Below are 12,500 nucleotides of genomic sequence, written 5' to 3'. Positions count from 1 at the left end.
CTTATGGTTCCTCAGTGTCTCTGTGTGGTCTGTAGGAAGGAGAGTCTCCTCCTGTCAGAGAAACGTTCTCATGTTATTTAGCACCAACCTGATCTCTCACTGGTTGTAAATAGAGTTTCTAAAGCCAACATGGTTTCCACATGACTGACAGTTAGTTAGTCAGTCACATATATCCACATTTAAAAAGCTGTAAAACAGAAGCTGATTTTCTCAGAGCAGATATCTCAGTCTGTTAGAGGACTGTTTGGAGGTTCGGAGGTCGTGGCTTTGATCCTTATGAGTCTCAGTCAATGTTCAAGTCCAACACCCAAAGTGAAACTCAGAAGCTCTCAGAGAGAAAACCACCAGCGGCTCAAAGTTTACTGAAACGTCAAGTTGTGACCGAGCTTTTTAAACATGTTGGAAGAGTTTAGCCACTAACTATAACACACATAATGACAGTAAGTATCTGCTGGCCTAGAGAGGAACTTTGGTCTTTCTCCTCTTATTTGGTTTTTTGGCTTCTTGTTCAATGACTTGTTTTTTTAATCATATAGTGGATTCAGAAACCAACATGTTTTTATGTGTGTCTCTACTGGATGTGCATGTACAGCTGTCAATCAACATGATCATTCATCCATTCATCCATTCATAGCTTTGTCTCTAAAATGTCAGGAAATAGTGTAAATAGTGTGAAATGCTGGTTGTAATTGGACAGAGTCAAAGGCAGCGTCTTTAAATGTCTCATTGTGTCTGAACTAAAGTCCAGAACATCAAATATTCAGTTTATTATCATGTCAGACAAAGAAAAGCTTCAAAATGACTAAAATGATGATGAAGTGCTGATTTAGTGTTGATGGATAATCAATGAATGGACTAATAGTTGCAGCTCTGGCTGTATGTGAACAGAATATTAGAGGACAAACAGCTGACAGTTTAGCGCCTTACTAAATATCCACAATAAAAAGCTCATTTACAGGATAATTCATCTGTTTCTAATCTTTTCATGTTTCTTATTTGCTGTTTTTGTGTTTTTACCAAGTAAAGTTGATCATTTGTATGTTTGTGTTACTCAGGCAGAAATACATGTAACTGCTGTATCACCTGTTATGTCCAATAAAAAAAGGCTGATCAATAATAATAGAAGCTTTCATTTGATCTCTTTATTGTCACATTGAGAAAAATGTCCCTCTAATAATAATGTGAACATTATTAATAGTTGTATAGTTTATTCTCAGTTTAGTGCAGGGTTCAATGGTTTCCTGCATTCAATCATTTTATTCTGCTGCAAACTAAACAAACTCATTTGAAATAATCAAATGAACTGATTGAAAACTAAAGTGTGAATCCAAGCTGCTGAGCACAAACACAAATGTCACATGACCTTTAAACTCTGGATCATGTGACGCGTTTATGAGGGAAAGAAATGAGAAAAAGCTTTTAATGTGAAGCATCAGCAGGAAGTGTGAGAGAGGACAACATGATGAGACAGGTGGAGATGTGGAGTAGCTGCAGGGGAACATTTCACAGCAGAGACACATGAAGACTTCCTGCTGGGAAACAGCTGATCATCCTTCATTAAGAAACACTCACATGTTTTAATAAAGAAAGAAAGGACAGAATGTAGAAAGAAGCTTTCAGCAGAGCAACTAACTACTATACTGATAGTTGACTAGTGTGATTATTGGAAGGATTCATGGACCAATGGGATCAGTGCTGGTTCTGGCTTATATACAGATCAATACATAGAAATAATAATTATATACAATCATGAATACAGAACATGAAGTACAAGGAAGAGAAACTCTTCTTGTTCTTTTAATTATTATGAATTATAATCAGGCGGGGAGCTCCGGTCCAACCAGGAAGTAACTTAAAACTGCATTCTATCAAAAGGCCACCAGGGGGCGACCGTGTTGGTGTCAAAAGGACTTCCGTCTCTATACAAGTCAATGGAGAATTCCTCTTCCTCCTCTTCCTTCTCTTCCTTCTCTTCTTCCTCCTCTTCCACCTCCTCCTCCTCTTCGTCTTCCTCTCTTCTTCCTCCTCCTCCTCCTCCTCTTCTTCCTCCTCCTCCTCTTCTTTTTCCTCCTCCTCCTACTCCTCTTCCTCTTCCTCCTCCCTCCTCCTCCTTCTCTTTTTCCTCCTCCTCCTCCTCCTCCTCCTCTTCCTCAGCAGAGGAGGTGAAGGTCAGGTGGAAGTCAGAATAGCCTGCAGGAAGTTCACACCTTTAAAATAAAGAAAGACTTCACACTTCCTGTTGGCGCCTCAGCGGGAGAGCAGACGCCAGCTGATGATGATGATGATGATGATGATGATGATGAAGAAGCCTGAGGGTCTGACCTTCACTGCATCTTTTATTTACTGCAGTAAAGTACTAGTACCTCTAACTGTACTACAGTAAAGTACAAGTACCTCAAACTATACTACAGTAAAGTACAAGTACCTCAAACTATACTACAGTAAAGTACAAGTACCTCAAACAGTACTATAGTAAATTACTTGTACCTCAAACTGTACTACAGTAAAGTATTTGTACCTCAAACTGTACTACAGTAAAGTACTAGTACCTCTAACTGTACTACAGTAAAGTACAAGTACCTCAAACTGTACTACAGTAAAGTATTTGTACCTCAAACTGTACTACAGTATAGTACTAGTACCTCTAACTGTACTGCAGTAAAGTACTAGTACCTCTAACTGTACTACAGTAAAGTGAAGTACCTCAAACTGTACTACAGTAAAGTATTTGTACCTCAAACTGTACTACAGTAAAGTATTTGTACCTCAAACTGTACTACAGTAAAGTACAAGTACCTCTAACTGTACTATAGTAAATTACTTGTACCTCAAACTGTACTACAGTAAAGTATTTGTACCTCAAACTGTACTACAGTAAAGTACTAGTACCTCTAACTGTACTACAGTAAAGTACTAGTACCTCTAACTGTACTACAGTAAAGTATTTGTACCTCAAACTGTACTACAGTATAGTACTAGTACCTCTAACTGTACTGCAGTAAAGTACTAGTACCTCTAACTGTACTACAGTAAAGTGAAGTACCTCAAACTGTACTACAGTAAAGTATTTGTACCTCAAACTGTACTACAGTAAAGTATTTGTACCTCAAACTGTACTACAGTAAAGTACTAGTACCTCTAACTGTACTACAGTAAAGTACTAGTACCTCAAACTGTACTACAGTAAAGTACAAGTACCTCTAACTGTACTACAGTAAAGTATTTGTACCTCAAACTGTACTACAGTAAAGTATTTGTACCTCAAACTGTACTACAGTAAAGTATTTGTACCTCAAACTGTACTACAGTAAAGTACTAGTACCTCTAACTGTACTACAGTAAAGTACTAGTACCTCTAACTGTACTACAGTAAAGTACTAGTACCTCTAACTGTACTACAGTAAAGTACTTGTAGGCGGGGCTTTAAGACTCAGGTAATGAGTCACAGGTGAGTCTGTCGTCACTTCCTGTGAACTATCAGAGTAAAGAAGAGACAGGTGAGCTCAGCTGTTACGTCACCTGTAACAGCTGACGATGGACAGGTGTATTGATATGTATTGATTGATTAATTATTGATTGATTATTGAGTGTTAGGGTCCAGGGTCACGTGCTGCGCGTCACCTGTCTCACGGTATTTAACGGAGCGTCCAGCTGCACGCGGGGAGGCGCCTCACCTCTGACTCTTCCTGAGGTGTCGTCTCGCGCCGTGCCGCGGCTCCGGGAGGATGGAGCACGTGGTCGGACTAGTTACGCAGCGCGCGGAGGGTTATTGTCCGCGCGCTGCGTAACAGCTCCACTCTTCCGCGCGTGAGGCGTCCCGACATGTCCAACCTGTCCTCCCCGCACCGGGACCGGGACTGGCCCCCCCCCCAGCAGCTGTCCCTCACCGGACACCGTGTGGTCTCGGTGTGTCTGGGTTCCATCCTGGTGTTCGGTCTGATCAATAACCTGCTGGTTCTGGTTCTGTTCTGCAGGTTCCGCTCTCTGCGCACTCCCGTCAACATGCTGCTGTTAAACATCAGTGTCAGTGATCTGCTGGTGTGCGCGTGCGGCACCACGCTCAGCTTCTGCTCCAGCCTCAGCACGCGCTGGCTCTATGGACGCACGGGCTGCGCGTGGTACGGCTTCATCAACTCCTGCTTCGGTGAGTTATCGATCCGTTATTGGTCTGTTATTGATTGATTAGTTATTGATCTGTTATTGATTGATTAGTTATTGATCTGTTATTGATCAGTTATTGATTGATTAGTTATTGATCTGTTATTGATTGATTAGTTATTGATCTGTTATTGATTGATTAGTTATTGATCCGTTATTGGATAGTTATTGATTGATTAGTTATTGATCCGTTATTGATTGATTAGTTATTGATCTGTTATTGATTGATTAGTTATTGATCTGTTATTGATTGATTAGTTATTGATCTGTTACTGATTGATTAGTTATTGATCTGTTATTGATTGATTAGTTATTGATCTGTTATTGATTGATTAGTTATTGATTGATTAGTTATTGATCTGTTATTGATTGATTAGTTATTGATCTGTTATTGATTGATCTGTTATTGATCTGTTATTGATTGATTAGTTATTGATCCGTTATTGGTCTGTTATTGATTGATTAGTTATTGATCTGTTATTGATTGATTAGTTATTGATCTGTTATTGATTATTAGTTATTGATCTGTTATTGATTGATCTGTTATTGATCTGTTATTGATTGATTAGTTATTGATCCGTTATTGATTGATTAGTTATTGATCTGTTATTGGTGAGTTATTGATGAGTTATTGATCTATTATTGATGAGTTATTGATGATTCATTGAGTCATTGATGATTTATTGATGAGTGATTGATGAGTTATTGATCTGTTATTGATGAGTTATTGATCTGTTATTGATGAGTTATTGATGAGTTATTGATCTGTTATTGATGAGTTATTGATGATTCATTGATGAGTCATTGATGATTTATTGATGAGTGATTGATGAGTGTTTGATCTGTTATTGATGAGTTATTGATGAGTTATTGATGAGTTATTGATCTGTTATTGATGAGTTATTGATGAGTTATTGATCTGTTATTGATGAGTTATTGATGAGTTATTGATCTGTTATTGATGAGTTATTGATGAGTTATTGATCTGTTATTGATCAATCATCCTAAATATTCAGCTGCTTGTATCATGATATCATGAAGAGAAGCTTAACAAACATACCTCTTTAATTTATTATTGATTTATTTATTTATAATCTCTCCTCACTGACTCACTGTCACAGACTGCTGTTATATAATATATATATGATATATCATTATTATATATAATCTGACCTTTGACCCCCAGGCATTGTGTCTTTGGTGTCTCTGACCTTTGACCCCCAGGCATTGTGTCTTTGGTGTCTCTGACCTTTGACCCCCAGGCATTGTGTCTTTGGTGTCTCTGACCTTTGACCCCCAGGTATCGTGTCTCTTGTGTCTCTGACCTTTGTCCCCAGGTGTCTCTGACCTTTGACCCCCAGGTGTCTCTGACCTTTGACCCCCAGGTGTCTCTGACCTTTGACCCCCAGGTGTCTCTGACCTTTGACCCCCAGGTATCGTGTCTCTGGTGTCTCTGGCCGTTCTGTCCTACGACCGTTACAGCACTCTGCTGGTGTACAACAAGCGTTCTCCGGACTACCGGCGCCCCCTGCTGGCGGTGGGGGGGGCGTGGCTTTACTCGCTGCTGTGGACGGTGCCTCCTCTGATTGGCTGGAGCAGCTACGGGCCGGAGGGGGCGGGGACTAGCTGCTCGGTGGCGTGGACGGAGCGAACGCCGCGATCGCACTCTTACATCATCTGTCTGTTCGTGTTCTGCCTCGGTCTGCCGGTGATCGTCATGGTTTACTGCTACGGACGCCTGCTGCACGCCGTCACGCAGGTGAGTCACCTGATCCGCTCGGCCAATCACACGCCGTCACGCAGGTGAGTCACCTGATCCCCTCGGCCAATCGCACGCTGCTCATCTGGATACAAATATAAATCATATTTTTCTTCACAAAGGTTTTAGACTTTTTCTTCTGATGCAAAACTTTCATATTTTATATTTTTAATGTTTTTATTCTTTATTCATTTTATTCATTTAAACCACATTTAAAAACAGTCACATGACATCAGGTGATCAGATATTAGCTGATAGAGGATCAATAATGATTATGACATTATTACTGACATTATTATTACTATCGATATTATAATCAAACATTATTTTTGATCATTGAAACGTTAAAAAGGTAAAAACATGAAATGAGTTTTATTTAGTTCATAATGAGTTTGTTACAGTTAGTTTGAGCTGATTTAATGAATAATGATCTGAAATGTAAATAAAGATATTTCTACCTCATTGATACTCATATTATAGGACATATAAAGGGGGGGGGGGGGGTGCTAGTGAAGGAAAACTACTGAATGAACCTGTTGATGAATAAACACTGTTTCATGTTATTGAAGCAGAAATGGAAAGTTCTTTAATTTCAGCATAATCATCAATCAACAAGTTTAAAAGCAAATGACCCAGCTCTGTAGAAGACGTGGAGCAGTCACACATGATTCAGAGAATAATAGAATAGATTGTTTAGTCATCAATATGCTGATCTATCAGACCATAACACAGGAGAAGACAAACTGTCTAAATAATAAAGACATGAAGCAACATATGGATGAAACAGTGATGGGGAGGATAATAACTAGATCCAAATTCATTCAAACCATTAGAGAGACGCATATTCAAATCACTCTGAACACTGAACACACTATGAATTATGAGATGGGCTCCAGAGCGACTAAACGTTGAGCTAACACACCATCCAGAGGAGAAGAACAACATTAGATCATGTTTACCATCAGTTGGCTCTAGACAACATGAACCTCTCCAGGGAGAGATGGTTCCTCTACAGGTTGATACCAGCTCTCCTCTTTTAACTGCAATCATTTTAAAACCAACATACAGACCATCTCAATACTACATATAGAATAAACCCAATAATAGAAGACAGAATAGATGAGGTCCAAACAGGGTTCATACCAGGTCGCCAATCACAAGACAGCATCAGAAGGACTTTATAAACTATTGGCCAATCACAACACAGCATCAGAAGGACTTTATAAACTATTGGCCAATCACAACACAGCATCAGAAGGACTTTATAAACTATTGGCCAATCACAAGACAGCATCAGAAGGACTTTATAAACTATTGGCCAATCACGAGACAGTATCAGAAGGACTTTATAAACTATTGGCCAATCACAAGACAGCATCAGAAGGACTTTATAAACTATTGGCCAATCACAACACAGCATCAGAAGGACTTTATAAACTATTGGCCAATCACAAGACAGCATCAGAAGAACTTTATAAACTATTGGCCAATCACGAGACAGGAAACAAAGTACTGTGCTGGGCCATCTTACTGTTAATTGAACATTTTGGATTCAATAATAAATCTGATTAAACGACGTAGCCCCGCCCCCTAATGCATACCCTGCTTTATGGTCACATATAAAATCAGGGAGGCCAAAATGTCCCAAATGAACATCATACTGCATTGAAGAAGGCTTTAAACTAGCGATTGAGACCATAAACACATTTTGAAAACGTTTACTGAGGTTAGAAATCAAGTGAGAAGTTGGTGAATTCTCCATTGACTTGTATAGAGACGGAAGTCCTTTTGACACCAAAACGGTCGCCCCCTGGTGGCCTTTTGATAGAATGCAGTTTTAAGTTACTTCCTGGTTGGCCTCATTTCAGAGGACCGGAACTCCCCGCCTGGGAAAAACACACAGACTGAAGCTACAGGAAGCACAGATGGACAAAAATTAGGAAAATGGATCATATACAAGACTGTAATGATGATAGTAAATTACAAATAACCTGTTTCCTGTGGGTCAGACAGGTATGACAGCTTCCTGTTTCCTGTCAGGTGGGTCGTGTCCGGCGCACGGCGGCGCGGCGCAGAGAGTTCCACATCCTGTTCATGGTGTTCACCACGGTGGTTTGCTACCTGCTGTGCTGGATGCCGTACGGAGTCGTAGCCATGATGGCAACGTTCGGCCGGCCGGGCCTCGTCAGCCCGGTGGCCAGCGTGGTGCCGTCGCTCCTCGCCAAGACCAGCACTGTCATCAACCCCGTCATCTACATCCTCATGAACAAACAGGTGAGTCCCGCCTGACCGTCACCGTGGCAACCGTTGAATCACACCAGATTTACGCTGTAAAAAATAGGATCAAAACTTCATAAAGATCCAACGTGAAGTAAACGAGTCATAGCAAACGAGTCATAGCAGAACTTCATAGTTAATCACCATTAATCACAGTTTGAATTGCAGGTTTCTTTCAGTTATTTTACATTTCAAGGCAGTTTTAAGCCCATAATGTAAAGCATTTCTTACCACAGTGTCTTCACTGGAATCAAATGAACAAAGAAAGAATTTCCTTTCTGACTTGTTGAATTTTCTTTTAAAAAAAGTGCCGTGTAGACCAACTTTAATAATACATGTTAACAGTGTGGTGATGAAACCATGACTTAATAAAGTCACGTAGTGCTTTGACAGATTCAATATATCAGCTCATCTCTTATGCTACTTCAAAGATAAATACAAATAGCACCGTTAGCAAAACAATACTAATCCTAACTAGAAATAACAATCAAGTGATACACAGTGATGTCCCAATGACAGTAACACGGAGCGGTCTGGTGACATCATCAGTACACAGTGATGTCCCAATGACAGTAACACGGAGCGGTCTGGTGACATCATCAGTACACAGTGATGTCCCAATGACAGTAACACGGAGCGGTCTGGTGACATCATCAGTACACAGTGATGTCCCAATGACAGTAACACGGAGCGGTCTGGTGACATCATCAGTACACAGTGATGTCCCAATGACAGTAACACGGAGCGGTCTGGTGACATCATCAGTACACAGTGATGTCCCAATGACAGTAACACGGAGCGGTCTGGTGACATCATCAGTACACAGTGATGTCCCAATGACAGTAACACGGAGCGGTCTGGTGACATCATCAGTACACAGTGATGTCCCAATGACAGTAACACGGAGCGGTCTGGTGACATCATCAGTGGACAGTGATGTCCCAATGACAGTAACACGGAGCGGTCTGGTGACATCATCAGTGGACAGTGATGTCCCAATGACAGTAACACGGAGCGGTCTGGTGACATCATCAGTACACAGTGATGTCCCAATGACAGTAACACGGAGCGGTCTGGTGACATCATCAGTACACAGTGATGTCCCAATGACAGTAACACGGAGCGGTCTGGTGACATCATCAGTGGACAGTGATGTCCCAATGACAGTAACACGGAGCGGTCTGGTGACATCATCAGTGGACAGTGATGTCCCAATGACAGTAACACGGAGCGGTCTGGTGACATCATCAGTGGACAGTGATGTCCCAATGACAGTAACACGGAGCGGTCTGGTGACATCATCAGTGGACAGTGATGTCCCAATGACAGTAACACGGAGCGGTCTGGTGACATCATCAGTACACAGTGATGTCCCAATGACAGTAACACGGAGCGGTCTGGTGACATCATCAGTACACAGTGATGTCCCAATGACAGTAACACGGAGCGGTCTGGTGACATCATCAGTACACAGTGATGTCCCAATGACAGTAACACGGAGCGGTCTGGTGACATCATCAGTACACAGTGATGTCCCAATGACAGTAACACAGAGCGGTCTGGTGACATCATCAGTACACAGTGATGTCCCAATGACAGTAACACGGAGCGGTCTGGTGACATCATCAGTACACAGTGATGTCCCAATGACAGTAACACGGAGCGGTCTGGTGACATCATCAGTACACAGTGATGTCCCAATGACTCTCTTCTTCAGCACGATGTGACCAGAGAGTGAGAACAGTCTTTCATAGGTTCGGTCGTTGCAGGTGTAGACAGATATTTCTGTGCTAGAGGTGCCGAGCTTAGGAGGTCCCTGCGTGTCCAGACCACCATGTTAACAGTCCTCTATGGAGATGCTGGGTCCCCTTCTTCATCTGGATCTGATGCAGCTAACAGGAGGTTCATCTTCTTTTTAGGCTGCTGGGCATTCTCTTCTTTAATCAACTTCCTCCCTTTCAGACCTGGGAAGGCATTTCAGATCCTTAAACTGTTGCCACTTTCAACCACTGGACATTGGTGCTTTCTTTTGGCTTTGACAGGTCAGACGTGAAGGATCAGTGCAGGCAGGACCACGGACCAGGATATGTTCTCCTCCATGAGGAATACAGTGCAATTCATAGCCAGTTATAAAAGAGAGGAAAGGAGGAAGTGGTGCACGTTGTTAAACTCCAGAGAAATAACAGAAACTCATTTTTAGGCCTTCCTCCTTTAAATTCATTATAACCACAACTGTTGAAACTACAGCATCATTTACTTTTGGCAATAAATTAGCAGTGAGCAAAGAGAAAATAATCACATTTTCATTTTCAACAGAATCAATTCTAAAGGTTTGTTGTGATGTTTTAAGCTTTACTGCTCGGTTCAAGGAGAGCTTCAAGTGTTTCTATCTTCTCCAGTTCAGCTTTAGTCAGCATGGCGGCTTCAAGTGTAGCTGAGACTGCATCCTTGTTTCATGCTGAGTGGAAACATCTTGGCTGAGAGGCTCCTGTCTGAATGTCCAACCACAGATTGACTTTGTGATGGATCTTTATAAACTGAGCTGGTATGGCAGGAGTCTTGCTGCTGCTCTCATGTTCCAGACTCCTTCCCAGCAACCTCCCACTGCTCTGCAACGTGGGAAGATGTTGGTGCTCCGTTCTTCTGTACGTGGAACCGCTAAAGCAAACGAGTGCAGTTTCCAGTCAGTGTGTATCTGGTGTGCAGTAACTCAGTTAAAACACAGCAGGGTTACGGCTCCATTTTAGCTTCTTCTCAGTTTCATAAAGCTCCTGTAACAATGGTTCCCTGGGACGGTAAGGTGTAGCCGGGTCAGAACATGCTAACCTGATAACATCGCTTACACCTGAGTCTCCTACGATGTTGACTGCAGTCAGCTGACACACATTCCACCATCGCTTTAGTTAACTTCTTCGACGGACTTTCATCCACAGGTCTGCAGCTCATAAATAATACTTTGGTGGAGCTGAGGCTCGCCTGGGTGTTTAGCGTGGAGGTGCTAACTCTAACAGCATTTTACTTTTGACTTGTCGACTGAACCGTCTGGAACAAGCCGTTCAAAAGTCCAGAAGCACTCTATGTTTACTGCAGGAAGCCGCGTCCAAGCATGGCGCTACAGCTAGAGGAGCCGTCTACGGGGGAGTAGAAGGGACAAAAAGGCTAGCGAAATTAAAATGCGATTAAAAACAATAAAGGCGTTATTGATCTAATCTAATCGTGATTAACGCGTTAACGCTGACAGCCCTAGTCACAATATAACAAAATGATAACATTTACTTCAAATCACGTTAAATCACGTTAAATCACGTTCAATCACGTTAAATTACGTTAAATCACGTTAAATCACGTTAAATCACGTTACATCACGTTATATCACGTTCCATCAGTGTAAATATTGATTGTAAATCACTGATTTTTGCAGTTCTACCGCTGCTTCCTGATCCTGTTCGGTTGTAAACACCAGCTGACGGAGAACGGCGCCTCCTCGGTTCCCTCCAGAACCACGGTACTGCAGCTGCACCGCCGGCCCGTTCCCAGCAGCCCCGTCACCAAACCCGCCGTCGACCCCGAGGCAACTAGCGGCGCTCTGTCGGACAAGACGGAGCCGACGGCGAGGCCCGAAATCTCTTCATGAGGACAGAATGTGACTAAGAGGTGAAGGGGCGGGGCTACAGCAACGGCCCCGCCTCCTGTGTTGCCATGACGATACAGAGGCTCGTTAACATCATAACAATATAGATTATAATAATATAATGATAATGATAACAGTCATTTCACCATCCGTAGGGTCATTACAGTGTTTATAGCTCAGTGATAATAAGATGATGAATTCATAAATCAGTTAAACTAGATTTAAAAGCAGCATCAGGTTTGTTAAAATGTACATTTAGTATTTTTGTTGGTTTTATATCATTTGAAATGACATTTGCACCATTTTTTACCAAAAGTAAGACTGAATGCTCCTGAAAATGTCAAATGGTGTAACCACAAAAACATGTAAATGGTTCCTGGTCTCCATGGTAACCAGAGTAAATGTAATATTGATAACAATTGTATTCCATTAGCTTTATTTAATATAAAGTTATAATGTAAGATCATGCCAAACTAGTTGATATGGTGTTTTATTGACTATTTACTGTTTTTAAGCAAGTTGAATTATTTGGTACAAAGTTTTTATGGTTACACCACTTAGACATTTTTACCATAATCCTCTAATATAAGCAGTTTTCATCTGTTCAGCTCTTCTATCTATATATATATATATATATATATATATATATATATATATATATATATATATATATAT

The 12,500-nt window shown here is 41.3% G+C and overlaps 2 protein-coding genes across 2 annotated transcripts in view; both read left to right on the top strand.

The window, feature by feature from the left end:
* LOC133976531 (stonustoxin subunit beta-like) overlaps positions 1–1,114 on the top strand; it is a 21,633-nt gene extending 20,519 nt beyond the window's left edge. The window contains exon 3 of the mRNA XM_062414751.1: positions 1–1,114. This exon is cut by the window's left edge and continues 549 nt beyond it. Within this exon, the coding sequence (XP_062270735.1) occupies positions 1–35 (35 nt within the window). The 3' untranslated portion in view covers positions 36–1,114.
* An 841-nt stretch (positions 1,115–1,955) lies between these two features.
* Positions 1,956–11,828, top strand: tmtops2a (teleost multiple tissue opsin 2a; the record flags this gene model as incomplete). Its single annotated transcript, XM_062414900.1, has 5 exons — positions 1,956–2,035; positions 3,861–4,144; positions 5,592–5,917; positions 7,958–8,191; positions 11,616–11,828. Coding segments are annotated over 5 exons (1,137 nt in total), but the record flags the coding sequence as incomplete, so codon positions are not given.
* Positions 11,829–12,500: the final 672 nt, after the last annotated feature.

The sequence above is a fragment of the Scomber scombrus genome, chromosome 24 (assembly GCF_963691925.1).
Source record: "Scomber scombrus chromosome 24, fScoSco1.1, whole genome shotgun sequence".
In the NCBI taxonomy this organism is placed as follows: Eukaryota; Metazoa; Chordata; class Actinopteri; order Scombriformes; family Scombridae; genus Scomber; species Scomber scombrus.
This window is presented reverse-complemented; position numbering and strand designations above follow the sequence as displayed.